At 47.9% G+C, this 27,010-nt stretch overlaps 12 protein-coding genes across 12 annotated transcripts; 6 read left to right on the forward strand and 6 right to left on the reverse strand.

The window, feature by feature from the left end:
- Nucleotides 1-213: 213 nt before the first annotated feature.
- Nucleotides 214-1,212, reverse strand: TRUGW13939_07185 (uncharacterized protein; the record flags this gene model as incomplete). Its single annotated transcript, XM_035490327.1, has 1 exon — nucleotides 214-1,212. The coding sequence occupies one exon, from the start codon at nucleotides 1,210-1,212 to the stop codon at nucleotides 214-216; it is 999 nt and encodes a 332-aa protein (XP_035346220.1).
- Nucleotides 1,213-1,679: 467 nt separating this feature from the next.
- On the forward strand, nucleotides 1,680-3,737 carry TRUGW13939_07186 (uncharacterized protein; the record flags this gene model as incomplete). Its single annotated transcript, XM_035490328.1, has 1 exon — nucleotides 1,680-3,737. The coding sequence occupies one exon, from the start codon at nucleotides 1,680-1,682 to the stop codon at nucleotides 3,735-3,737; it is 2,058 nt and encodes a 685-aa protein (XP_035346221.1).
- A 364-nt stretch (nucleotides 3,738-4,101) lies between these two features.
- On the reverse strand, nucleotides 4,102-5,663 carry TRUGW13939_07187 (uncharacterized protein; the record flags this gene model as incomplete). The annotated part of the gene is made up of 3 exons (XM_035490329.1): nucleotides 4,102-5,114; nucleotides 5,350-5,551; nucleotides 5,634-5,663. The coding sequence occupies 3 exons, from the start codon at nucleotides 5,661-5,663 to the stop codon at nucleotides 4,102-4,104; spliced, it is 1,245 nt and encodes a 414-aa protein (XP_035346222.1).
- A 342-nt stretch (nucleotides 5,664-6,005) lies between these two features.
- TRUGW13939_07188 (uncharacterized protein) lies at nucleotides 6,006-7,000 on the forward strand (the record flags this gene model as incomplete). Its single annotated transcript, XM_035490330.1, has 2 exons — nucleotides 6,006-6,846; nucleotides 6,909-7,000. The coding sequence occupies 2 exons, from the start codon at nucleotides 6,006-6,008 to the stop codon at nucleotides 6,998-7,000; spliced, it is 933 nt and encodes a 310-aa protein (XP_035346223.1).
- Nucleotides 7,001-9,539: 2,539 nt separating this feature from the next.
- On the forward strand, nucleotides 9,540-11,033 carry TRUGW13939_07189 (uncharacterized protein; the record flags this gene model as incomplete). Its single annotated transcript, XM_035490331.1, has 3 exons — nucleotides 9,540-9,572; nucleotides 9,642-10,647; nucleotides 10,741-11,033. 3 exons carry the CDS (start codon nucleotides 9,540-9,542, stop codon nucleotides 11,031-11,033), a joined length of 1,332 nt encoding a protein of 443 aa, XP_035346224.1.
- A 3,069-nt stretch (nucleotides 11,034-14,102) lies between these two features.
- Nucleotides 14,103-14,847, reverse strand: TRUGW13939_07190 (uncharacterized protein; the record flags this gene model as incomplete). Its single annotated transcript, XM_035490332.1, has 4 exons — nucleotides 14,103-14,436; nucleotides 14,494-14,567; nucleotides 14,621-14,673; nucleotides 14,739-14,847. Coding segments are annotated over 4 exons (570 nt in total), but the record flags the coding sequence as incomplete, so codon positions are not given.
- Nucleotides 14,848-15,369: 522 nt separating this feature from the next.
- Nucleotides 15,370-17,308, forward strand: TRUGW13939_07191 (uncharacterized protein; the record flags this gene model as incomplete). Its single annotated transcript, XM_035490333.1, has 4 exons — nucleotides 15,370-15,528; nucleotides 15,674-16,156; nucleotides 16,206-16,502; nucleotides 16,553-17,308. The coding sequence occupies 4 exons, from the start codon at nucleotides 15,370-15,372 to the stop codon at nucleotides 17,306-17,308; spliced, it is 1,695 nt and encodes a 564-aa protein (XP_035346226.1).
- Nucleotides 17,309-17,705: 397 nt separating this feature from the next.
- On the reverse strand, nucleotides 17,706-19,338 carry TRUGW13939_07192 (uncharacterized protein; the record flags this gene model as incomplete). The annotated part of the gene is made up of 4 exons (XM_035490334.1): nucleotides 17,706-18,182; nucleotides 18,235-18,462; nucleotides 18,527-19,123; nucleotides 19,177-19,338. 4 exons carry the CDS (start codon nucleotides 19,336-19,338, stop codon nucleotides 17,706-17,708), a joined length of 1,464 nt encoding a protein of 487 aa, XP_035346227.1.
- A 389-nt stretch (nucleotides 19,339-19,727) lies between these two features.
- On the forward strand, nucleotides 19,728-20,886 carry TRUGW13939_07193 (uncharacterized protein; the record flags this gene model as incomplete). The annotated part of the gene is made up of 2 exons (XM_035490335.1): nucleotides 19,728-20,079; nucleotides 20,150-20,886. The coding sequence occupies 2 exons, from the start codon at nucleotides 19,728-19,730 to the stop codon at nucleotides 20,884-20,886; spliced, it is 1,089 nt and encodes a 362-aa protein (XP_035346228.1).
- A 140-nt stretch (nucleotides 20,887-21,026) lies between these two features.
- Nucleotides 21,027-21,710, reverse strand: TRUGW13939_07194 (uncharacterized protein; the record flags this gene model as incomplete). Its single annotated transcript, XM_035490336.1, has 2 exons — nucleotides 21,027-21,464; nucleotides 21,519-21,710. The coding sequence occupies 2 exons, from the start codon at nucleotides 21,708-21,710 to the stop codon at nucleotides 21,027-21,029; spliced, it is 630 nt and encodes a 209-aa protein (XP_035346229.1).
- Nucleotides 21,711-22,160: 450 nt separating this feature from the next.
- Nucleotides 22,161-23,634, forward strand: TRUGW13939_07195 (uncharacterized protein; the record flags this gene model as incomplete). Its single annotated transcript, XM_035490337.1, has 2 exons — nucleotides 22,161-22,903; nucleotides 23,007-23,634. The coding sequence occupies 2 exons, from the start codon at nucleotides 22,161-22,163 to the stop codon at nucleotides 23,632-23,634; spliced, it is 1,371 nt and encodes a 456-aa protein (XP_035346230.1).
- Nucleotides 23,635-24,468: 834 nt separating this feature from the next.
- TRUGW13939_07196 (uncharacterized protein) lies at nucleotides 24,469-26,799 on the reverse strand (the record flags this gene model as incomplete). The annotated part of the gene is made up of 3 exons (XM_035490338.1): nucleotides 24,469-25,568; nucleotides 25,619-25,889; nucleotides 25,942-26,799. 3 exons carry the CDS (start codon nucleotides 26,797-26,799, stop codon nucleotides 24,469-24,471), a joined length of 2,229 nt encoding a protein of 742 aa, XP_035346231.1.
- Between the last annotated feature and the right edge of the window lie 211 nt (nucleotides 26,800-27,010).

The following is a 27,010-nucleotide window of genomic DNA, read 5'->3' on the forward strand; positions in this document are numbered from 1 at the left end:
TGGTGATTGTCCCCCTGGTTGGGGATCAATGGTTATGTTTCTTGAAGAGATGATTGTATTTAGTACGCATTTCACACTACCCAGGACATATCAAACTCGAATTTTCAAAGACTTGGTTACAACGTTTTGAAGACGTGTAGTCATTTATAAGATTAACATGAATTGAAGTTTTATATCGATAGGGTATCAAGTAAATCCAACAAGTGGTATGCATCATGAACCGTCCGCATTCTCCATCCCCCGTCTGGCCCAGGGCAAATCTTTCTTTTCCTTTGAAGCAACCTTCTTCCTTCGGCGCTCCAAGGTCTTGGCTCGCTCTTTGGAGCCCATGCTCTCGTACTTTTTCTTGAGCACTTCCCGCTTTAACTCGGAATTTTTCAAAAAGTAAGGCTGGCTCTTCTTTCCTTCTCGCAACAGCTGGCGCTCTTTTTTCTTGTGTTCGCCCAGCACTTCTTGTTCATGCTTCTTGTTGTCCATCGCCCGTTGTCGGTCTTTTGCAGAGGTAATGGCTCGTTTAAGTTTATCCCTGAGCGCGGCATCCTTGGTGTGAGCCATTTGTTCTTTCAGCTGCTTGATTTCCGAAGACCGATACTCGTCCAAGAAGGAATATGCTTTATTCATCGCCGCCTCGTTATGGCGTGTCGCGGCCACAGTCGGGTCGAAGCGAGGATCTCTTGCCTTGGCCGCGTTGGGCGGTTCAACCACAATGCGTCTGCGGGTTACTTGATACTTGGAAGACTGCACTTTGGGTGCGTGCTTTGAAGACCGGGCTGCTGGTCGCTTTGTACTGTTTTCAGCATACGTGCTGTTGGGGGTTTTTGATCCTTGTTGCTTCTCTTCACGAGCCTTGCGCAGGCGTTCTCGAATGTCATCTAAAGTAGAGACTTTCGTATCCTTTATCGAGTCGGATTGTCCGCGCTTCCGTTTGCCTATGGAATCCTGCGCTTTGGCGAGAGCGCCGAATGAGATTTGGCGCATTTCTGACTGGACGGCCTCGTTTTCATCGCCGGCTGATTCTGACATGCTGTCTTCTTCTTTTTCGTCGTCATCGTCGTCTTTTTCACTGTCGTCAGAGGCATTGTCGTTCATTTCTGCATCTTCATCGCTCGGCTCGTCCACCTCCTCGTTCGACGAGGATTCGGTGGCGAGGTCGTCCTCATCTTCGTCGTGGCGCGCACGAATCCGCTTATTTAATGCTTCTGAAATTGCCATTGCGATAATCTCAGCTGTCTAGAATGACAACCTTGTTAGAAAGTCAACACGATCTGGACCAAGAACTTTTTTTTTTGGCCGCCCCTCGTTCTGCCGTCGGATCAAGGCGGTGAAACTCTAAACCCTTATCGCAACCTTTTTTTTTTCTCTTCAGAAATACTTCATACCGTCAAGCAATTTGTCCCTTTTTTTTGCGCTCAGTCATTCGTTTCATTTAAATAATTTGTGTCATTATTGTTTGTTTGTTTTTTTGTTCATAAATGTGGAGACACAGGTTGCATTCGTCGGTCCCCGTCATATTCGATTCTTTGCGATTATCGAGCAGAGGTGGATACATTGTTCAATGTAGAAGAGGTGTACAGGTACTTCGCCGCCCCTCTTCCTATTTTACCCCCCTCTCTATATTTATAGATCTTTATCTATTAACTAAAATCTTCCTTTTATAGTCCTTCCACGCATCCAATCCGATGGCCACGGACGATATTTCAGACTCGACGAGTCGGGGCAAACGCAAACATAATCACAATCACGTCGCGAATCCTGCGCATCAGGAGAATAATAACAGCAATGACCCTTCCTCGCAAACCGATGAGCCCACTGCGCAGAGCCAGTGGAAGCCGTTTCACGGTCGATGGCAGCAGCAGCAGCCCAACCGCACCAAATCCAACAACAATAATAACAATACGCACATTTCGCAGCAGCAGAAAAAGAATGCAAAAGGAAAGGGGAAAGGAAAGGCGAATGCCAATGCAAATACAGATACCAGCGCAGACCCACCACAACCGCGACGCTCACGTCGGGTGATGAAAGCCCAGCGAAAGGCCGAACAAGACGCCCAGAAAGAAGCGCGAAGAATCGCACATGATTTAAAGCAGCTAGGCCGGCAGGTTGCGTGTGATACAACAGCAAACAACAGTACTGCACTGTTTGGAGATGCCACTACTAGCATGGGCTATGCGGGAAGCCAGGGCGTTGTCGGACCAGCAGCAACGCCTGTCTTTACCGGCTCGAGTCAGGGATATCCATTTTTGCAGGGACATCAGTCTTTACATGGATTACAATCTTTGCAAAACCCTCGACTCCCGTTGCAATTTCCTTCACAGTTGACAAGCCAACCAGGCTTGGGCCTCTGGAGCGGAAATCTACAGCAGACAAGCGCCTTGTCAACAAATGCCGGAGTGGAATCTGCCATGCAGGAGGAAGACGCAGAGATTGGAGATTCGGACGCTTCCAACAATATCAAACAAGTCGATGCAGTCAAGGATGTGTCCCATGCACAAAATCAACAGCCAAGCAGAAAGGCTCCTGCATACCCAGCCCCTGTCCCGACAGCAAGCTACTTGGAACAGGCAAGCAAGCCGCCAAAGGAGGCGTTAGATTTCATGCAGCCACTTCTCATCATATTGGACTTGAATGGTACTCTATTACACCGGATAAACAAGAAAATGCCGCCTAGATTTGTGAAAAGGCCTGCCCTAAATCACTTCCTCGAACGGGTCACTGCAAGGCATATGGTTATGGTCTGGTCCAGCGCACAGCCTGCAACGGTGGAAACGATCTGCAGGCAAATTTTCACGCCGGTGCAGTACGCCAAACTGGTAGCGATTTGGAATCGCACACATCTCGGTCTACCAGAGGATCTTTATAGGAACAAGATCCAAGTGTACAAGCAGCTGGAAAGGGTGTGGGCGGACAAAAAGATACAAAGCCAGTACCCCAACAGCAAACACCGCTGTGGAAAGGCAATTCACCACGTGATAAAATATAACCCACACGCCCCCGTGGAAAATGAAATGACGGGGGTCAATAGTCTCCGCTGGGACCAGTCCAACACCGTCCTAATCGACGACAGCCGCCTCAAAGCCGCCGCCAACCCGTACAACATCTTCGAAGTCCCCGAGTTCACAAACAAACCCAACGATGACGACGAACTAGTCCTGAAAGCCTTGCTAGAACGAATCAAATTCATCGCCAAGTCCAACGACGTCAGTCGCTGCCTCCGCTCTTGGAGCGAGCAAGGCGGCGAAGGTATCACGATGGATCGTGGTCACATCCTTGACGTCGCCCGTGACGAAATGACCCATGGACCACAGATCCGTAGTACGAATAAAAAAAAGCTGCAGGCGATCACAAAGGATCTCACCAAGGCCGATGAAAAGACCGACGACAAGGTCCGGCGCTTGATTAGAAGGGACAAGAAGATGGGTCACAGAACCTTGCTAAAGCCAACCCCGCCTCCTATGCCCTTACTTCAAACGGAGGAGGATAGGGAAAAGACAGCGAAAATAGCAGGTGAAAAAGGAGACGAGTTTCAGGACGACGGCGAAACTACTGGCTCCATATCATCGTTGCTAGACTCGCCAGAATTATTATCGGAAGAATCGGAATCAGAGTACGTTGTGAACTTGGAACGAAGCGGGAGTGCATTTTTAACAAAGAAAAAAATGTACAGGGAGAAAAAAAAGGGGAAAGGCAAACGAGCAACTTCTAACAAGGATCGCGGTCAGGGTGATCAGGATGATTGATTGAGTGTCCTCTCACCAGGTTGTATCATTGCAAATGTCGAAATTGACTGAATATAGATTCTTCGACATCTTTTCTCTGGTCGAAACATCTCACTTTGTTCAGTTATCTGATTATCACCCGTGTACATTATAATCACTTTAAGAAAACTGGAAACAGTGAACTTCTAATTGACTTGTTCATATCATCCTTGATTTGACATGTTTTATTCGTAAGCTAGGCATAAACGTCACGCATAAACTATTTTCATCAAACAAAAGAAAAAATTAAGGACCACTCTCTAATGCGAGAAGTTGAAGTTTTCACAGAGGGAATCTGTCAAGAGAAAAGGGGGGGTAATTTTAAAAGATGATCGTAGCGTTTCGTTTATTTGAAAACGTGGCCATCAGCAAAGGCAAACTCCTTGCCTTCACGGACGACAGGGACGTCCCAAGCCCAGAGGTCGTCAATCAGCTTACGGTCCTCTTCGCTAGTGTGGTCGAGCTTCTTGAACTCATAGCTTTCCCAGTCAGGGGCGACATCGAAAGCGGGGATGGCCTCCTGGCCACGGACCAAGAAGACACCTCGGATGAGGCAGTCGTAGTTCTGTCCATAAACACCAGCAGCACCGAAGAGGTATTTGCGAGAAGCCTCGAGACGAGCGAAGAAGCCACCAATCAAGTTGTTAGCCATGAAGGTAAGCTTGAGCTCATTGTTATATTTGTAGTCAACAAGCCACAGGGAGTACTCCTCGGGCTTGTAGTTCTGCCAGAACCAGGGAAGGGCGACAGGGCGAGTGTCCTCGTTCGAGTATTGACGCTTCCACTCGTCGAGGACGAGAGTGGGCTTGCCAAGAGCTTCGAGAGGGTGCTTGGGCTTGGGAGCAGGCTTGGGTTCATCTTCCTCCTCCTCAGCGGCCTTAGGAGCAGCCTTGGGGGCTTCCTTCTTAGGCTTCTCTTCCTTCTTGGGGGGAGTGTACTTGACAGCCTCCTCCACAAGGACGGGGTTCTCAACAACAGCCTGGTAAATAGACTGGTTGATCACGGTAGTGTACCAACGAGCGATGGCAGGGTGTTCAGAGCGGAACTTCTTGTCCAGAACGGTGGCAAAGGCGCGGGAGATGGAGGCGGAAGCAAAGATATCGGCAAGGGTCAGACGCTCACCAACGAGGTAAGTCTGGGCAGTGAGGTGCTTCTCAAGAACGGCCAAGTTGGTGAGAGCAGTCTTGGCGGCATCCTCAACATTCTTCTTGTTGTAGGGGTCCAATCCAAGGAGAGGGCGGTACCAAGAACCGACGCGGGGGAGGAGCTCGGAGTTGGCATAGGACATCCAGCGAAGGATGGAAGCGTAGTCTTGCTTGGTCTTGCCCAAAAGAGTGGTCTTCTCATTTTGGGAGGTGACTGAGGCTTATTGTTAGCTAGTGAAACACGTGGGTGAAAATTTCAACATTGGCGGCACAAATAAGCAAGCAACATCGTGTCAATCAGAGTTGTTGGTTATCAACATGATTTGTTTTTTTTTATTTTAAAAAAATCTTATGACAGGGATAACAGAATAGATCATCATAGAACAGGGGATTATGCTGCTGTGGAACGGAGAAGGAAGAAAAAATCTTTAAGGGGGAAACAAACGTACTGTAGATGGCAATGGCAATGGCCTCAGTCAGGACGAAGCCGTTGGCGCCGACGAAAGTAGGGATCTTTCCGAGAGCATTGAGGCTGCGGTATTCGGCAGAGTTCTTGAAGGCAGCGTCAGGAGCAACGTCAATCTCGACGAACTCAAGGTCGAGCTCGTTGGCCTTGGCTGCCACCCGAGCTGGGATGGTGCGGGGGTTGGTCTGCGAGTTGGCATGTTAACGAGCTGTATGTGGTGGCGGTTTGGATTCGAAACAGAATCGAGTTCCAGGGCGTTGTACTTACGGGAACACCGTACAGCTTTCCGAAAGACATCGTGGAAGAATGCGAGACTTTTGTGGCTGGGAAGAGAGGAAGAGGACGATGGAGGGGGAGAAGAAAGGGGAGGCGGGAAAAGGAAAAAAAAAATAGCAACTAGCGGCCCGCCAAGCGTCTGCCGCCTCTGTGCGAATCAGGCGCAGGCTCGGGCCGGATCATCTTTTTCGGGCTAGTGTCGTCACGTGATGCCAAGACCCCCGACGCAGAACGCCAAATTTCACGGCCATGAGATGCTTGAATATCATATCATTCAACCAAACGACTGCAATTCGCGTCGGCGACCAGACAGCGGACTCTATTTTGGTGGCGTCGACAGCGGCTCCCCTGCCGTAGGACACAATGGCTTTGCAGCGATCAAGATGCCTCTCACGGGGCGTCGGCGAAGCTGTCTTGTCCGCTGCAACCTCAACCACCGCAAGGCCCATGGGCCCTCTCTCGCTGAGAGTCAAACAGATGCGCCAATTCTCTACGACGCCTCGGAGGCGAGAGCTTGAAGAGATCAAGGCAGCTCCGCCCATCGAACTCGGCAAATTCGCTGTCTCCCCTACCCGCATTATTCCCGCGTCGCCGTCCTATTTCTCCGGCAGTCCCAAGTTCATTGACCACCAAATCAAACTAGAAGCCTTCTTGGACAAGTACTCATCTATGCCAACAGTATCAGCTACTGAAGCGCCTCGAATGGCCTGGTTTAAATTAGCCCAATTCCGCGACTTTCTCGGAGAGCCTATTCCTGCGAAGAAATACAAGAACTTCCAAAAAGTTCTCCAGCGTCTTAATCGCATCCAACCGTCTATTGCTCCGCCAGCAGTGCGTTCCGCGCTAAATGATTATGTCCGACCCGGTAACCCATATGCCAATAAGCCAGCCCCAAGAGAGGTGGATGAGTTTGGTCGTGGCCGAGGAAAGGGGAAACGAAAGGAGTCCTCGGCCGTTGTCTCTCTTGTGGAAGGTGAGGGACAGGTGATGGTAAATGATCGAAACATTGTCGATGTGTTTCCTCGTGTTCACGACCGAGAGAGTGCACTGTGGGCATTGCGATGTACAGCACGACTCGACAAATACAACGTCTGGGCCAGAGTTTCCGGTGGAGGAGTCACTGGCCAGGCAGAGGCAATTACATTGGCTGTTGGTCGTGCCTTGATGGTGCATGAGCCTGCATTGAAGCCAATTTTGCGGCAAGGTAAGCTTTCCCTAGTATACATACATATATATATGGAGCGTGGCTAACTTATTCCACTGCAGCTGGAGTTATCACGGTCGATGCCCGTCGTGTGGAGAGGAAGAAGCCTGGCCACGTGAAAGCACGAAAGATGCCTACCTGGGTCAAGCGGTGATCTGTCGGCACGTCTATCCTTTTCTTCTATACTGTATTATGCCACAACTTGGTGGAAACGACCTTGTATTTATTTATCATTGCATCCTGCTCAGGTAAAGGTTTATTTGTCTAGATAATTGGCATCTTTTAAAGGAATTTGTAGGTCTAAAATATATCCTCTAGTTAATATCTGCTATCGATAATACCGAGTAAAAGACTCGAGAGGCTCAAATAGGCAGTCAGTATGGCGCTATACCGGAAGGGGAAAGAGCACATATATAGGCGGTGACCAGCGGCAGAACGGGGTGCAGTCCCAGGATTCCGTCTCATATTAGTATTTAATAATATTCCGGAATGCGCAACTAGTTCAAACTAATATTATGCACGTCATCTTAGTTGGCGCTCTACTCCAGATGCTATCAGAACGCATGAAACCATGAAGCAGGACTTTGCCACAGGGAGAAGAAGAAGAAGAAGAAGCAATCTGCGTTTGAAGGGGAGAGAGAGTAGCAGCGAGGTACGCAGCCACCCCCCTGCTATGTTTCAAATAGTGCCCAATGGCGACCCGGTCGTAAACATGCAGTCCTACAGTGCTACAAGAATCCGCCGGTGGCATTGGATACACTTGGTCAGCTCAAGGTACCGAGCTTTCCAAAAATCGAAATCCAGTGCAACGCCGAACGGTCGTGCAGGGCTCTCGGAACCGGAACTCCCTTTAGATCGTTTCGGAAGTGTTCGGAGATCCTATGATGATCCTTATTATTTCAACAAAAAGCACAGATTCTCTTTCTTTTTTTTTTATTACAAACGGTCTCGCAGCGCCCTGGCTTGTTAGCGCGTCTCAACTAGTGGCAAATGTATTAGACTTACCAACAGCCCAGTCGAGCTGACATGAATTAGTTACAACTTACTGGTAATTGCCTGTCTGCCCGACGCTACCTTGGAAACAGTAAGGAGTTTTGTAGATTCAAACCTAAATCCGAGTCCTAATAGTCGACACCGAGCGCGTACGTACATACACAAGCCATACGAGGTCTATAATCGGTCAACTAAGGACTCGGAACATTGCTGCACGCTGCTGCAGGTCCCCGAAAAGGAGGCTATGTATGATCTGATGGAGAGGACACACGGGCCATGGAAAATGTGAGGTCTGAAGACAGTACGGAGTACAGACTCTACAGGGTACAGAGTATTCGAAGAGGCTATGAAATCATAGATCAGGCGCTCCGTTCATTTTTGTCCAACATTGGAGCCCAACTGAGTCATTGCCTTGGCGCTATTGATCTCCGCAAGCGTTATTTAGTCGCGTCGATAATAATAGAAAAAAAAATTAATTAGGATCGTGATTGTTTCCTTAAAACCCGCTAGGGCCGAGTAGTTTAATGAGTGGACTCCGTGTAATTCTATAACGAGCGGGTCCTGCATGTACGTTACAGTATGTATTTTAATTTGTTTTGCGGTTTGTAACTTTGTAGTTAGTATCCACGGCCAATATTACTACCATACACTATAGTACTAAGCCTGGCGATTCTTAATAATTGCCCTACTATCACTTGGTACTATAGTACTTCCCTATTATTACCATTCCTCCTGCTCCTACGGAGTACTACCTGACCAAGACATCTACTAGAGTCACAGTGCACGCCGCTCAACTGCCGCGTACAGGCACACCTCCGCCTGAAAAGGTTATATGTGGATCCAAAACAAATGGATAAGTATAAAAAAGAAATAATGAAAAGAAAAAAAAGGGCTGTAAACATAGTTTGCTAGCCTCACCATTCTTCAGCCATTGTAATTGCTTTTCTTGTTTCTGCTGTGCCTAAAAACCGATCCCAGCTGCCTCTTCAGCATATAGTTCTTGCTCCCAACCCTAACTTTGCCACAAGCCTGGCCTAAGCAAGTAACAAGCAAGAGGGAAAATCCCCCAAGGCATCAACTCTGAAGAGCCCAAGAGACCTCTTACTCTTTGCCTACTTCAAGTGCCCCCGATTATCTTCCCCGGCTGAACTCCGGCGCTCTTCAGGCCCCCGCCAGTGCTGGCTGGTTATAATCCAAGTTGCTGCCATCCCACTCTTGCCTGATTATAACTAAGACAGGGCCCAACACTGCAACGCCTAACAGCCTGTGTTGAACAGTTCAAGGACCGGTCTCTCGTGTGCTCGGTGCAGTGGGATCACTCGTGTGAATCAATATTTCCCCTCCTTCCGTCCACTTCTCCCTCTCCGTCTCCCTCTCTCTCTTCGACTCGCTCATCTTCGTACTGGCAAAAAGCACCAAAACTGCCATCGACGAGAGAACTCAGTAACGCCTTCCAACTTGCGACCATTCCGCCCAAATCGTGAAATCTGGCTGTCGACGGTCTTTGTTGAGCGGTGGCTTGTCTAGAATAGACCTACCCACCATCTTCTCCCAATACGGATAGCTAACAACGCAGTGTGACCTGCGCACTCATCGGTGAATCTGGGTCCCTACAAGCCTTCTGATCAGAGTCATTGTTTTGTTCTCCTCGCTGTGCCAATACAGGTAGACCTTCTTCGCAAGCACTTATCGCCAGTACCATGCTAATCAATCTATTCTCCGATTTAGGAAACGTCTGTCGAACAGAAGGGTGGAGCGAGAACACGCGGGAAAAAAACCCCCTCAGGGCTAAAAAGGCATAGAAAACCCTCGTCGCAAAGCTGGATCTGTATCCAAGCCCCCCCTTCTCGCCTCCGACGTCTCGAAAGGGTACCGCCTTCGATTCGTTGGGAGGCGGGCCTCGTGGAATGGATGGCGACAACACAAAGCAGGATGATCCCTCTTCTTTCCCATCTAGCTTTAATCTGTCACAGCACCTCGTGCAACAACATATGTCTCCTCGCCACTCAACAGAGCGCTTTCGACGCCCAACCACACCCAGAGCAAATAGAGCGCCTTCATCTCATGGCCGGGGAAGGACCCATGTACCCGACTATGCGACGTACGGATATCCGGCAGCGCAGCCCTCCTCCTCCTCATCCTCGTCCTTGGCGAGTGGCTCCCTGCAGAGCGTGGCTTTGCCCTTCCAGGATCCCTTATCGCCAGAGTCAGTCAGACAACAGTATTCACGGCGTCAAGCTAGTTCCCAGGACTTCAGTTACCCGCTTCACCCCCAGCAGCAGCAGTCTCCTTATGACCCCGGGCTAGTCTACGGGCTCGCTCAGCCAGGCTCGGCACAGGTAGCTTATAACATAGGCATGTTCCAACCTCGTTCTGCTGAGTCACTAGAGCCTATGACCCCTCAGTTTGGTGTTTCACAGTATCTTGAGTCATCGGAACACGTAGGTGAAGACCTGACTCATTACTTAAATACCCAGAGACAGCCATACCAGCAAGGAAGTCCATCAACCCAATCTACCTCAGCATACCCAAACACAATAAACAGCTACAACCCTGCCAGGGCAGTCGACAATATGGACCAGCAACAGCAATACCACCAATACCACCAGCAGCAGCACCAGCAGCAACCCCAGGAGGAACACCAGCAATACAATAAAAAAAATCCCATATATTGGGAACCCCCCTACATGGACTATTCACTGTCTTTGAAGACTGCATTTAGTTACACGTCTGAAGGACGGCTGGAAGAATCAATGAGGTTGACTATTGAACTCTCGACATGGCTCGTCAATAATGCTAAAGAGCTCGGTAAGAATACATGCCTGCTTTATTCTATATCTTATGCCATTATAATAGTTACTGTTTCTATCAAGTTTTAAGCTAACACGTCACTCCTGACAGGCCTCTTCCGAGACGATCCAGCGCGGCATGAGTGGCATCAAGGTCTGTGGAGGGACTTAAACCACTGCTGGCTTGCCATCTTCCAAAAACAAAAAGACGTTACCAGCAGCCTCGTGCCAGGATCAGGTCAGATACGGGAGGCTGCGAATCTACTGACATATTGGGTCCTGAAAAATGCGGGCAATACACTCATCGGTCTCTGTGACCAGTTAGCGGGGGAAGGGCTAGTCGATTATGAAATGGGTGTTTGGGAGAATGAGATTATCAGCAGTAAGAAAAGATCCCATTTCTAATATAGAGGCTATCTAACCAGTCTCGACGCTATAGTCATTGAGCAATGTTTAGATAATCCTCCACCGCCTTTGTGGGAATTGCGAGCATCGCGGAGATTTCCTCCGCGTTCTCTACCATAGCTTGTCGACACATTTCAACCATTCAGCGAGGCTCTACTTTCAATTATCCAACTAACCCATCCATCATTCTTTTTCTTTCTCTCGTTTCCCAGCTAGTACATACAAATTGCGGGATATTGGGGGCCTGAAAGGTACACTTTTTTCCAGTCTACTTTTTGGGCAGTGAGCGAGGCTTGATGTTTGTACGAATACACTATGACGGATGATTATGCCTATCTTTTCCTGATTCACGACCCAAAAAGGTGCTGAATGGTGTTGGCGTCGACTTTTTTTTTTCTCGCCTCGCCCCTACTCTCATCACACTCTCCACACATTTACTATTATTTTTATTATTGATTGATTTTTGGGAGGGGCCTGATGCTGATAGACTTGAAGCATTTGTACACTAGACAGGAGCGGATGCTTATTTCTTTTCTTTTTCTCTCTTTTTTTCTCTTTCTTGATTGATATAGGCACTAACACAATTTTATTTTATACATGTGATTTATAACACTAGAGCTAAAGCAACGGTTACTCTATATGTCGCCTGTCGCAGGCGATGATGTCGATCCCCAGGTGAAGACTTGACTAATTGCCTTATTCTGCAAGTGTTTTGCTCGAGTTGCCTAAAATGGTAAGTAACAATTAAGCTCGGCACTATTTGCATCCCAAACCTTCATAGAATAATAATACAGCCTAAAATAATAATAAAATTGAATTTTGTTCATGAAAATGAGACTTTGTTACTTACACTTTGCGACAAGATTCAATACTGTTTCAAGTTCATAAAAAGTGGTAGTATTATCTTTGAAAGGCAAGATAGGTGTGTTTAATTGGCGTCGCCTCGACAGGGCGCAATATGAGGTGAGGCGAGCCTAGTCAAAATCAAGTCTAGGGCGATTTTCATGGCCTCCTTGCGATCTAGATTTTGTTACTCTTTTGTTAAATAATACGTACAGGTTTCTTTGCTTTTTCCCGTCCCGTGGGAACCGGACGCTCGGGAATGGGCCACATTGGATAGATAGATCCATGTATAGTTAATATGTAAATTATGTAACTTTGTTATACGTTGCAATACACACAGGGATCGCCAAAAGAGGTCTACTCCACCAGTTGACATTATTGGATATGACCAGAGCTAGTGAAAATATGCCAAGAATAGTCAACATTATCATAATCATTGCGTACATCACACTGTGATACTAGTAGGTAATAATCAGTGTGATCACACGCATAAACTAACATTGGTGCGGATCCCCGGCTCTCTCTTCCCGACCCAAACAAACTAACTGCGGAGTTTTCGGGTTTTTAGCCTTGTTTTTTGGGTATATTTTACCGTACGGGATACAAAGTTCTACCGAATTAATAAAACATGCAAATACGGGTTGCCCAAAACTGCTACTACTAGTTAGCCATGGTTATACGGATACTCGGTGATAATTTAGATCGCAGGCGCAAGTGGGCCTGACCCAGATCGTCGGGTCCCGTCTATGTACGTAACTCGGGGGGCCGGTGGATTGGTGGTAATTTTTGCTGCTTATTATTTGGATAAATTATTGTATTATTATTAGCGTGAGTAGTAGCACAATAAAAGTGATGATTATTATTAAGAATAGGAGGGATTTTTTGCTCGGTTGATTGGGTACCAATACCCAACAAGCGCTGGGGCTAATTGCTTACTCCTTGGTATAGTATTTGAGTGATATACACCAGCATTAATTAATGTGGCGAGCTTTTATTGATTTTCAGCCGTGGCTGAATTGTCTAGTTTATTGGTATATCTAGTCAATAACCTAGCGTTTCATACGAATACATATGTATATACCATGGAGTTTATCCGGTAGGAAATTAACATATATATATATATATACCCTCCAATAAAGCTAGGCTCCTTGGAAAACCAACAGTTTGCCTTTCTCGGTACAAAATTTGTGGATAAACACACCTATTAGTATTCCTACTGCATTATCATTAAACAACCCAGTCTGTTGTTTTCATAGCTAAGAATCGGGCTTGATAATGGCGTTGTATTATATCCTCTAGGCCAGACATGGATAATACGAGACACTTGGACCAAGCGAGTTCAGCTCCATGGATAGATGGAAATTTCTAAAATTTGGGAATTTTTACCAAGTCCGTTACTCTATCGACAGTGTCAGGCTGAAATGATTGATGCCTTACTTGTCTCACTGTCCAAGCCACAACCAACCTTGAAAAAAGCACTGTCCACATGTAAGCAAGCTATCACATCGACCTATTCCAAGCTGATAGTTAGAATATGTCATACCATGCAGCCTAATCGGAGACAGCCGGCCCCATCAATTGATTGATGTGTGGACCCAATCCGGCTAGCTGGTGTTGGATTGTCCTATGTTCGATGTTACCTTGTAGATGTGATTAATGCCCGATGTCCAACTATTATTTAATCATATAAACACAAAAAGGGGTCTGTGTGTGTTCTATATATACAGGCCAGATTGGGAAAAACTTCTAAGCGGGTGTAGTTGATAGGCTGCGCAGTATTTCATAGGTGCTATAAATCTTCCGAATTGGAAAATAGGTGTTTAGCCGTGAGCCTATACTATACCAGTACGTAGATTTAACGGGTTCAAGATTAAAATTCCGAGCAAGCAGACAGTACCTGCAAACATTTTAAGTAAATAACAGCGCGATTATCACGAATGTACAAGTCAATTCCTGGATGTATACTAATATTCCCCGTCTCACAACAAGTCCACTCATATAGGATTTGACAGACCCAAGAGATATCGTATTCAATCACTGCCGTATTGGTTTGTCAATTTCTCCATCGTAATTCATTTCCCATAAAAAGTGATGCAATCATTAAACAGCATGAAAATGGAACAAGAGAGATTATGTGCTTAAATTTGGCCTGGAAGGTTTGTTAGAAAGAAATTCTCCCGATATATCGATCTGAAAAAAAAAAAAAAAAAAAAAAAAAAACCTACTCAAAGTCATGCTCATGCTCACATCGGTGTTCTCCACCATCTCCTTGAACTCATCAAAGCTGATCTTGCCATCCTGATCCTTGTCGGCCTCCATGATGGTCTTGTCGACAATCTGCTGCAGCTGCACGTCTTTCAGATTGCTGCCCACCATCATCTTCAACACAATGAACAGCTCGCCGTTGGAAATGTATCCGTCGCGATCGATATCGTACACTTTGAATGCGAAACGAAGCTTTTCTTCTTTGTTGCCCTTGGAGCTGAACGCCGACAGCCCAGACACGAATTCTTGGAAATCGACATCGCCACCACCGTCTTCGTCGAAAATCGCAATCATTCTGCACCATACAAGTCAGTCTGGTTGTCTACCTCTTGTATTGTAGAGGGGCAAATACCGTGTGGCAAGTGGGTTCGAAGACACCTGTGGAAGCGAAAGAAACTCTTCTCTTTCAATAGTTCCCGAGTTATCCTGACCCAGTAAGCCTTTATCCCAACAGACAAAAAAAAGTATCCCTGACTCACTTTGTCCAATTTCATAAACCGCTTTCGGAGGCGATCAACTTCGTCTCGGTCGACTGTAGGAAAATGAACTGGTCAGCACTTGTATCATTTGAAAGGGAAAAAAAAAGAACAATCCTACAATTTGAAGCGGATATAATGCTATCAAGAACTTGCTGGCCTCCGATAGATCCTTGTCGTCTCCGCGTGTTATACAGCGCCGCGCTGTTGGGTTCATGTGTTTGTTCCATGGTCGGGACGTTTGATAGGCAGCAGAACTTAGAAAGCGAATAATAGAATTAAAAAAGAAAGCTCCCTTATAACTTAAAAATAAAGAGATATTCGCGACACTTGTCAAAGTACAGAGAAAGGTAGGCGGGTTGAACTTGATGGTGTTGATAGCGAGGCTGATCGGCGCCGGGCTCTGTCTAAGACGCATTACGGAAGCAAGCGCCAAGCCTCGGGTGTTCCAAAGAGTCAAAGACCAAGAATTTGATATCGCGCGTCCCCGCACTAACGCGATTGGGATAGCCAAGCGAACCCCTGAGGCCGTGCACCTGGCCAAAATAGGTTGCGAGAGAGTGAGATGGCAACGTCAACTCAACCAGCCGCTGTGCGACTGCCACTTTTCAATCGTCATTATCTCCTGCCACCCATCATTTTTCATCGCAAAAATACGACTACGATAAATTACATGACCTCAGCTATCGCCTGATACTAATTTTGCCCCCCTTCTCCCATGGTCGCTACCGTGATCGCGTCCTGAAAATCCCATGACTCGGTACGGGGGTATGGGGAGGACGCGCCCCAAAAAACTCACCTCAAAGGCGTCCATCCCCATCGTCCGGGAGGATCAAATCGATTATCTCGATGAAGATATCCATGCCACTCTTCAACAAATCGAAACCGGTGTCGAAAAAGCCGAAGAATCGGTACGTCCCCATCCCTAACCACTAGCACGTATCCATGCAGGATGAATCACGTGATTTTCCGTATATAAAAAAAAAAAGAGGCAAAATTTTGCCAAACGCGCCCATGAGACCAAACGGCTAATTATCGTTGTTTTTTCTCGTTTAGGAAGTCCATTTGCAAGCTGCTATCAATGCTGCCGCTCTCGGAAAAGTCAGCGAGGCTAATATCCCCACGCCTGAAACTATCCTGAGTAACATTCAATATGACGAGCTGTACCCCCCTACGTTCTCACAGCCTGCGACATATATCCGGTTCTCCTCAACCGTGGAAGACTGTTGCGGGTGTCCATATGATTTAGTTGAGGAAGATGACGTCTTCCTCAAAATAATGAACGAAAAGAAAGACCCGGAAGCTCGATGTACTGAGAACCAGTTCGAAGAAGTGATGCACTTTTTTGAAGAGACAGCGCAAACCAAACAGCCATTTGCTGCCGTCGATAACCCACCTGTCATTTCGTTTGAAGAGATCGAAGAATCTTTCGATGCAGCTGTAGAGGAGCATATAAAAATCTTCGCCAAAGAAATATATGATCATTGGAAGAGGCGGAGGATAGAGGCAGGCAACCGGCCTCTGCAGTTGGCGCTCAAGGTAAGACTCGACAGGACATCATTCAGCTTCATTATACTGACTTCCGCAGTTCGAAACGGGCCAAGAAACCGATGATGGCGATCCATACGTATGTTTCCGCAGACGTGAGGTTCGTCAGATTCGCAAAACCCGCGGTAGGGATGCACAGAGTGCCGAAAAGCTGCGTAGACTTCGTAAAGAGCTGGAGGAGGCTCGCCAGCTTGTTGGCTTTGTGCGCTCGCGTGAGGTTGCTAGGAGGGAAATGCTTAAGAATGAGAGGCAAATCTTCCAGCAACGCGCCCAAGTGAAGGACATGAAGCGGAAACTCAACATTAAAGACGATGACGAAGACCTCATCAACCAAAAGGTAAGGAAACTCAAAACCATGTGCCTTGCCACGTCATTAACATCGTCTAGCCCAAGAAGAAACAGGCCGAAATGCCCAGTGTCCAGCGGCCTGCCGCGCCACAGCTTCGTGTCTCAACACGGCCTGGAAGCAATGTTGCCGACGACCTGCAACTGTTGGAAGACGTGCAAGCTGATAAAGAAAACGAAATTTTGCGTGACATCAAGCAGAATTTGCAAAAGCACATTAAATGGAACGAGGGATACGTTGATCTCACGACAGCCCCATTAAGTACCTCTCCAAAGCGGACTTTCGAAGCTGCGTTCCGTCCAGCCATCACAACACAACTGCCGACACCACCGTCATCAGACTCATCAGAGCCGAATGATTCCACCGTAGACGCTTTGCACCCATATTTCCGCGAACGTTTCGCAGAGATGTATGTGGAAGATAACACAAACAAAATGCCGTCTTTCAGGCGTCGTATAGGCCGAGGTGGTCGAGTCATGATTGATCGACGTAACTTGACAACTCGTGTTAGTCCGGATGTTGACCCTCTCAAAATGGACCGCTTCAAATATGACGACGAAGATGATGACGATGTGATATTTGAGCGTGATAAGTACGACGTTCAAGTCATGCAACACCGCGTTGTCATGGCCGCAAAGGCTCGCGATTTGGCAGCTCAAGTCCAAGCCCAAGCACAGGCGCAAGCCCAAGCAGCTCAGGCAGCGCGACAGCTGCTAGGCGAGCGGAATGGAGCGCAAGGTGCAGCCATGGGTGCCAATTCGGGGCCTAGTGCCGTCACCGCAAACTCAGCGGCTTAACACTTATATCCTTTTTTAATATTGTATCGTCTTGCATGGTCGGCGTCCATTCGATGGTTTGAGCGAGAGTCATCTGTTGGTGGCATGTTTTGATTCTTCTTCTTTTTTTTTGCGCTTCGAATCCCTCCCCTTCCAGCATTGAGATATTCACTTCACTCTTCTCTTCTCTGCCATTTCCATTGCACAACAGCTGATTTCGCCTCGCGTTGCCGGTTGGTCGGTTTTGGTTGGGACCCATGTTTTGATAATTTGTACATAGATACCATAGCACATCACTCAATGTTTGTACGACTAGAGAAAACGTCAGCAAATGATATAAAACGGTTCACGAGAACAATTCACTAATCCATGAAGCACGAACTTGGTGGATGGACATTTGTAACATTGTATCGTCCTGCTAATTTCTCCCTTTCTTGTGTTGTAGTCCCTGGAGAGTTGTGTCTGCTGCGCGTTTCTTTGTTGCTTGCGCATCACTGGGAATTAGACTTGCCAGCATCAGGTACAATTGATGCAGTACTTCCTTTTCCCCGACGCGGACCTGTATTGCCATTTTGTGACGGCGCGTAGAAGTATCTAGCCCTGATATCGGGGCAAGTTGTTGCAGCGTTTGAAGATCCTGCTCAATGCTCGTTGCGTATTGAGACATTTTCGCCTGCACTGCATTGAGAAGAATCTGTGCTTCGTGGCTGCCCAATGACGGTTTCGGAGGCTTGTTCTTCTCATGGTGCTGCTGCAGCTCTTCTCCGTTAAGAGTCAGGACCTTGAGAAGGACAAGAAGCTCATACGGTAAGATATCTTGCAGTGACTCATCTGGCAGGGCTCGCGGAACACAATAGCCATCTTCGAGTACCTCTAATTGCTCTAGGAACTCAAGCTGCAAAACCAAGTCAGTATCATGGGAGTAATTGCGTACGAGTGCATCTTACCTGAGGATAGGGTTTGCTTTCAACATCCTCAAGCCCAGCAGCTTGGCAGATCAGGGGTAGAGGCAATTCAACAACGTCGTATTTGGTGTAGTTGTCAGTGATGTACCCATATCTCCGAAGAAGATCAGCCCGTGGGATCTCGCCGTAGTCGTTAAACAACTCATCTCCAGCCTTGACGGGCTTGATGGCTCGCATAACGAGTGATGTCTCTTCCTGAAACAGTCGTGCCTATCAAAAAAAAAAAAATCTGTTTAGTCAACTTGACATGAACGGCAGAGCGATATAGACTCACGTTGTTCCTATCTGCATCGGCATTGAGAAGATCTGCCAAAGGCACCATGCCTTTTGGCAGTTGATCCTCGTCGTCTGTGAGATATCCATCTTCACCAGCTTCTTCTTCATCTTCACCTTTTTCAATATCAAAGGCATATGCCATAATCAAAGAGCCCATTCGGTGTGCCATTTGGAGAAGTGACCTTGCGCCTGCATCGCCGTCGAAGGATGGAATCTCAGGGGTAGATGGGAAGAGGTGGGCATGGGACCGTACGACGGGTAGAAGTGTCTCTAGGATAGATTGTTCCGCTTCCTGCTTGCCAATTTTGTCGAGAATAGCACTTGCTTGAAGACTAGACAGCTCTTGACCCGTCCAGAACATTAACGTGTCAAATTCAGTCGGGAGAACGTGGAAATACGGCTTCCAAATAGATTGGTCTCGTAGCAAGTTCTCATGGATCATCACTAAGATGAGTGAGAGCCATGGACCGAGCTCCGCCAGCTCCTGAGGAATGTGATTGTTGAGACGCGAGTTTTGGACGGTGAGGATTATGTTGCGTGGAATGGAGAACAGCTCTTCTCCTTCTTCGATGTCGGAGCTGGCGACTAAGAGAGGCTGGTTGTGAGTCACGGCGACAAGAAGAGAAAAAACACTAAAAACGTGCATACAAGTGCAAACATACCAACGCCTCTACCAGACCCCTGGGCCCTCAAGTCTGAAATCCGAATCTTTGGACTCAGCTTCACCCCCGGTTGCTGCGAGAGCCACGCAGCGAACTCATCGCTCTGGCGTTGGAAGCTGCCAGCATCTGGAAAATGGCTAGTCGGCATGGTGGGGAAGAAAGAGCAGGAGTGCGTAGCAGCAAAAAATACACGATGATGTGCGGTCTCCGAGGAGTCAGATCAATGTAGGGCAGACCTGCAAGGCCACAAAGCCCGAGAGAGAGAAAAAAGTGCTGAGGGGAAGTGATATTTCGAAGTTGGACCTGGTTGTTCTGTGTATAGTCTGTGCTCGCTTCGGAGAAATCCCCTGGCCGGCGGATCTTCGTGGGCCCTAAGCCCGCCGGCCAATCGATAAGCCCGCAGATAAGCCCGCACTGGCAGAAAAAGCGTTAGTTCCCCCCCTCGTTATTGTCAAGGTCGATTATTCATTGTTGATAATCTCGTGCAGACTCTGACATCCCTGGCATCGCGCTGCAGACAATAGACCTGCCGACACCATGATTGCCATCGGCCTGGAGGGATCTGCCAACAAGCTCGCCGTCGGCGTCATGCTGCACCCGAAAGACGGCGGCCCCGCGCAGGTTCTCGCGAATATCAGACACACCTATTCCCCGCCGCCGGGGGAAGGCTTTCTCCCCAAGGATACGGCGCAGCATCATCGCGCATGGGTTGTGAAGCTGGTGAAGCAGAGCCTCCAGGAGGCCCGCGTGAACGTGGAGGATATCGACTGCATCTGCTATACAAAAGGCCCTGGCATGGGAGCCCCGCTTCAAAGCGCGGCCATTGCAGCACGCACGTTGAGTCTCCTCTGGGGCAAGCCCTTGGTGGGCGTAAACCACTGTGTTGGACGTACGTACTACTACTGATAATGACTGTATTATCCTTTCTATTGTTCTCAGACAAGTTAACGTCTACGCAGATATTGAAATGGGTCGCTGTGTGACCGGTGCATCCAATCCTATTGTTCTCTATGTCTCTGGTGGCAACACGCAAGTGATAGCATATAGCTCGCAACGCTACCGTATCTTTGGAGAAACCCTTGACATCGCTGTTGGGAACTGTTTAGATCGCTTTGCTCGCGTGCTCTATATCCCCAACGACCCCGCGCCAGGGTACAATATCGAACAACTCGCTAAAAAGGGCAAACAGTTGGTAGAGCTCCCCTATACTGTGAAAGGCATGGACTGCTCTTTCTCCGGTGTATTGGCATATGTAGAATCCTTGGCAAACTCTCTCGGCATCAACGGGGAATCAGGGGCAGCTTCTGAAGAGTTGACCCAAGCAGACTCGGATGATAAGGGCCAAGTTGACGGCAAGCTCACCCGCGCAGATTTGTGTTTCTCTTTGCAGGAGACAATCTATGCAATGCTGGTTGAGATTTCTGAGCGGGCTATGGCCCATGTCGGCTCTAAAGATGTCCTTATAGTCGGCGGCGTTGGAAGCAATGAGCGATTGCAGGAAATGATGGGCATCATGGCACGCGATCGTGGAGGTTATGTATATGCCACGGACGAACGCTATTGCATCGACAATGGCATTATGATTGCGCAGGCTGGTCTGATGGCCTATAAGGAAGGTTTCAGGACAAAGCTTGAGGATGCAACATGCACTCAAAGGTTTCGAACTGATGAGGTACTTGTGACGTGGAGAGACTGAGAAACCCGGGGTTTGTACATATTCCTGTATGCATGGCTGGTGTTGGGAAGATCTTCGGAGTTCTTTGGCGGAATTATTTAAAGCAAGCAAATCACGATCCGCTCACGAAGTGGGAATTAATGTACCTTTGCACTTGCCATTTAATCTTCGACATCATAACTGTCGTCTTCTTCCTCTAGAATGGTCGTCGAGATCAACGCCGTGTCTTTGGTTGAGGGAAATCTTTGAGAAGAACTCTCCCATGCAGAATAAAGATCACTGAACTTGGCAGGCTCTTTAGCTGAAGTAGCGCTGAAATAGTCATAGCAAGGCTGGCTTCTGCTATGTTTGCTATTGGCTTTATTCCACTGAAGGTCCCACTGACTGCCTAGAGTTTGTGAATAGTCTTTGGGCGTTTTTTCTGGCGATGGATAGGGTTCCAATGATTGCAAGACTCCCTCAACTGCGTCATATATGGTATAAAGGAGAAAACCAACAGCGCAGCCAATCAAGGCAGCCCACCCCAGGAATATAAAGAGGGCCTGCGCGTAGTCCTGATTAGTCCATATTCGGACACTTCGTATTACACGAGAACGCGACTAGTATTTGCAACAGGTACACCCAAAGCAAGGGAATATAGCTTTCGAACTTACCTCGAACTTTGCGAGGAATCTGAAGGGCGCAAGGCCCCAATCGAGCAGTGTTTTCCCTAGATAAACAAAGGGAGTCGAAATAATCGCGAGAATACCTAAAATAGCTTTCGCGAGGAGGAAAATCGGATATGTGAGATAGTATAGTAATGCCGTCGAGCTGCGCCAGGCAAGCTGCCAGGTGCTGGCATCCATTGGCGTAGACGTGTTTTTGATATTTCCTCTGCTAATATTTTCCTGCTTAGCTTAACCCAAAAGAGGCGACTCAAACCCCAAGAATTACAGCAGAACTTACCGTGGACTCTCCGGACAATTGACAACTACGCCGTGGTTATTGTTGTTGTTGTTACCGTCCAGCGATGACGACAGGCAGGTTGGCTGGCAGCGATAGCCCTAACCCAGAGCGGCTAGCGGCACCGCCCAACCCGCCGGGCCCGAGAGGCTCTCCCGCATAGATCGGCGACGTTCGTCGACCACGCTGCACTGTTGTCTGTATCGCATCGCGTTCAAGAGTCGGCCATCATCGAGAGTGACAACCACGAGCAACCCATTAGAAGCAGCCACTGCTGGCAAGCAGCCGTCCCGAGTGCTGATTTTCTTGTCGACCATCTCCCCGCAGAACCGGCCGACATCCCCCCGCCCCCGATGGGAAACAACCCCTCCAAAAGCCCGGCGGGCGATCTGCAAGCTCCAGTGACCAATTCTCACAACACATCCGGGCACGAGCGAAAGGTCAATCGGCGGACTTCAATCAATGCGCTCTCCGGAACAAAAGCAACCGCTGCCGACCCTTCGGCGTCTAGGGAGAGCGCTACCGGACAGCCGGCATCCCATGGCCAGAACACAGTTCAACAACGTTTACAGTCGCGCAAAGTACCTCAACCAGCACCTCGTATCCAAGAAATTCCCGACAAGTATGCCGGAAGAAAAGCCGAGGGCCGGTACCATCCCTCGACTGCTGTCGAAGCATCGAGTCCCAAGCAGGTTCCCTCAGCATCTGCCCGGCCTGCCGCCAGGAAAGATGCGCCAATAACCCCAGTCAACCAGCTAAATACATATTACGGATCGTCTCATCTTCAGAGGCCACCTCGGTTGCCTTTGCCCATCGGTGATGCAACTGCCACGCCCGGTTCACCGGTCATGGCTCCTACGGGTGCGCAGGTCGATTCCGTGCCCTTTGAAATAGACGACCAGGTTCCCCGAGCGTCGATTGCGTTAGATGATACACATATAGAGGACGAAGAGCTTGAAGATGAGTTGCAGTCGTATGCACTGGTTGACCCAGGCAAAGCTGTGCCAACCGCCATCCAGTGGAAAGCACCCGGAGACAGAGTTTACGTCACGGGGACATTTGTCAACTGGGAGAAGAAATTCAGGCTGCACAAGAGGTATGTTATTTTTTTTTAAAAAAATAATATATCCTTTCCCCAAATCCTTCATTTTAGTTCGACTCGAAATTGGCCCCCTCCTGCTAACATCAGTGTGCTGTAGCGAGGCTGAACCAGGTACCATGTCAACCACCCTGCACCTACGCCCAGGAACCCATCATCTCAAATTCATCGTTGATGGAGACATGAGAGCTTCGGATAATCTTCCCACTGCCGTCGATTTCACCAATCATCTAGTCAATTACGTTGAAGTAATCGCAGATGAGATGCAAGGGCAGCGATCACGGCGTGAGAGCGATAGGGCAATGAAAAATGTCGTTCCTCCTGGTGTCCATCCTCCGCAGGTACTGCCTGAAACGTTAACGACGCAAGAAAAACAAGAAAATATTTATAGTGAAGGGGAGGAAGAGGGAGAGCCCGAAGAGGAGATCCCTGTAGGCGACTTTCGAGACACTTTACCTCCGTTCCTTGTCGATATAGACGCCGAGGACGAAGGCGCTGAATACCAACGAGCTGCGAATGTTATTGCCGATACTTCCACACCACCGATTCTCCCTCTCTTTTTGGGAAGGTCAATATTGAACGGAACTACCCCCATGAAAGATGACAACAGTGTATTGAATTATCCCAACCATACGGTTTTGAATCATCTTGCAACAAGCAGTATCAAGAACGGAGTGCTGGCCACTAGTGTTACCACTCGTTACAAACGAAAGGCAAGTAATCGTTGATTGTGTCATCCGAATATCCCAACTAACCTTTTCTCAGTATGTCACAACAATTCTGTACAAACCACCAAACGATGCAATGGAATAGTAAAAGTCATTTGTTGTAGCGTGAAGCAATTTTCCACGACTTTGATTGCCGCATTTCCGGTTAGACAAAAAAAGTCTTGAAATCGTTGATCAAAGTGGTTTTGATTCTTCAGAGCATGACCAGCTTTACAGACTTTAACTCAGTATAAATTCACGTCATATGCTATCATTTTTCCTTCTGAAGGCTTTCATACACTTGAAAACTTTCTCCCCTCTTTTTTTTTTTTGGATCATTTTCAAGATTTGAAAACAGTTATATTTCAAAATTGTCCTCAAAGGCACTTGAGCTATGAGTTTGAGGATGAAGACATCATGCGCTATGATAAATGATTTATGGTATGGGCGGCAATTTTTCCTTTTCCCCAAAGGCTTTTTGACTTGATAGTCAAAATTCATTTCTTCTTTTGCCGGGTGTGATTTAAGAACGGTTTCCAAAATATATCAATATGCTTTTCACTGGTAAATTAGTCCGAATGCTCTAGGATGTACCTGACACGGTGGTCATGAAACTTTCTTTTTTATTTGCTATGTCGACTGATCAATTGATCTCTTGCCTCTATACTTTCTATCGGGTCTTTGGGGTTGACTGGTGCTGATATAGACTGAGCTGTGTTGTTGAATAAAATTATAGAGCGGTAGATAACTATACAATGTGAGATGTGATTATACATGTTGATACACAGAGCTATCAATCAATAAGCCCGAAGGGTAGCTCTTTTTTGCTTCTCTTTTTGCTTGCTTTCCAGCAGGCTAATTTGACTGCTTGCCCTTCTCTACCTCCTTCACAACAGACCAAAACAATTCTTTACAAGGTACTCGACTTTCCAACTTGGCACATAATAGGAAAGCACCGCTGAGTTTCCGATGCAAGCTATACGTCTCCTCCGGCGGAGGAGCCAATCGCTCGCGGAGCATAACGGGGATCAAGCTCCGGACACGATCTGTAATTGTTTGGTCGCGGAAATCGTACACATCAGGCGCAGAATCCCGGTAGGGCTCGGCAATCGTGATAATCGAATCAACATGCGCATCGACCATGGCTTGAGATTCGTATCCCGTGAGATATCCGAGTTTCACGGACAGGTCTTTGCAGCGAGCCCTGTCATTACGCGCCGCGGCCACGAGCGTCTGGACGTACAGTTCGATGAATTCAGCTGGATACTCGCGCGAAGCACCGAAATCGAGTAGTTCGAGGCGGTTCTTCTCTGCGTTGAACAAAAAGTTGGTCCAGTTGGGGTCTGTTTGCATGAAGCGGAATTCGCAGATTTCGCGTAGACAGAGTCGAAGGATTTCTGTCCCGACCCAGTCGCGTTGCTCTTGAGTAAAAGTCTTGATTTTGGTGACGGCTATCCCATCCATGCGCTCCATAGTCAGGACCTGCTTCCCCGAAGCCTCGTGTATGACCTCTGGGACAACAAAGGAGGCCTGTTTATTGCCGAGTAATGCTCTGAACCGGTCGGCGCATTGGGCTTCACGGATGTAATCGCATTCCCAACCCAGCTCAGTGCGTGCATTAGAAATTGTCCGATCGAGAAAGAGGCCCTTGGGAAGAAGACGAGATGCAGTGAGAAGGATGGATAAGTTGTTCAAATCCGAGTCTATAGAATCAGCCACACCGGGATATTGGATTTTCACAGCCACACGTCGTCCGTCTTTGAGGACTGCCCCGTGTACCTGACCTATCGAGGCAGCCGCCATGGGCACTTCTTCAAAGGATTCGAATAGTTCTCTCCAATTAGCACCCAGGTTGTCAACGAGAACCGTGTCCCGCTGCGATTGCGGCATGTAGTCTGCCCGGTCTTGAACCCGTTGCAGGACGACTGCAATTGACTCAGGCAGCATTTGCGAGTCTACAGCGTGTTAGAATAATGTTGGCTCGAAGCAATATACTCAAACCGACCTTGTAAGCTCATCATTTGGCCTAGTTTTAGAGCTGCGCCTCTCATTTTGGATAGTTTCGCAACTAGACGTTCCATGTTACCTGCACTGAACATGATCGATCCGTTGCTTTCATCTTTGCTACCAGTCGCCCTTCGTAAAGTCTCGCCGACAGCACCAAAAGCCATCGAAGTAGCTAGTCCTCCGTATTGCCATAGTCTACCTAAGCGGGTAGAAGGAACGCGTGACTCCAACATCTGGTAGCTGGGGCTAGCAGTTGGTATATCGTTGTTCTTTTGACTAGTCAGCTCAGAATTCAGGCTTGAAAAGTAGATATCGACATACTTCCAATTCCCGAGACAATGGTTCAAGGATTTCAGAGACTGATTCATTCTTCTCATTCTGTAAAATCGAATCTTGAGTAGCCTCGATTTTGCTTCGCACGTCAGGGTTTTGAGAGTACTCAACCGGTCTATGCTCCGGAAGATGAGATTTGACGCCGGCCAGATGCGGTCGCTTTTCCTTGGATAACAATAAATTTGCAACCCTTGGGCTATGAAATACGCTCTGCAAGATCTCGTCAGGTGGCCCTTCATGCTCACTTGTTTGCGAATGAAAAACATCCGGATTTATATTTTTGTCAACATCATGTTGGCTACCCTGTTGTTGTGTCGTGCTCGTGGCTGCAGGTAATTTGAGCTCTGGAACATTCGAGGGAACGGATTTTGATTTTTGTGATGGCCGATAAAAGGTTTCTTGCGCCTGGCTGATGATCAAGTCATCGGGTTTCCCGTCTACATTATGAACGGCTTGTTCCTGGGGAACCTGATGCGCAGATTGATCTCTCGGCTTTTCAGCCTCCGCGCCGGTATTTGCCTCCTTTGTTCCACCTGTAAAAGGTTGTCCGGCGTTTTGTCCATATTGCGCAGCGCTTTCTCGGGCTTTCTGGGCCGTTTGCGAATATCCCGAGGTTTCCGCGTCCGACGACGAAGGCTGTGGCGCTTCGTTAAACCGCTGGAAAATGGCGGAAGCTGCCTGTGCAGTAACTATGAGGCTGTTGCCTTTGTCTCTGAGTCCTTCTGTCAGCGACGATGTACGCGTGTAGACATCCAACTGCTGTCGGCGAGCGGCAATGTGTTTGCCAGAGATGGATTTGGCGGCGCCCAGGAATTGGGCAGCGTCTAAAAGACGCTTACCCGCCATTTCAAAACTTTTTAGCACCAGTTAAACTGGAAGCATATTGAAAAATGGAAGTGGATCAATTTCAATTGAATCAGAAGTTAAAAAAAGACCGAGTACATTCATCCAAGCTATTCGTACATTTTCTGCCCTTGAGCTCCGCCTTCACGCCATGCACATCGCCCCACCCAAGACGAAGCATCAAACGACTTTCTACATATTTTCTACATAATCA

The sequence above is a fragment of the Talaromyces rugulosus genome, chromosome IV, assembly GCF_013368755.1.
Source record: "Talaromyces rugulosus chromosome IV, complete sequence".
NCBI lineage: Eukaryota > Fungi > Ascomycota > Eurotiomycetes > Eurotiales > Trichocomaceae > Talaromyces > Talaromyces rugulosus.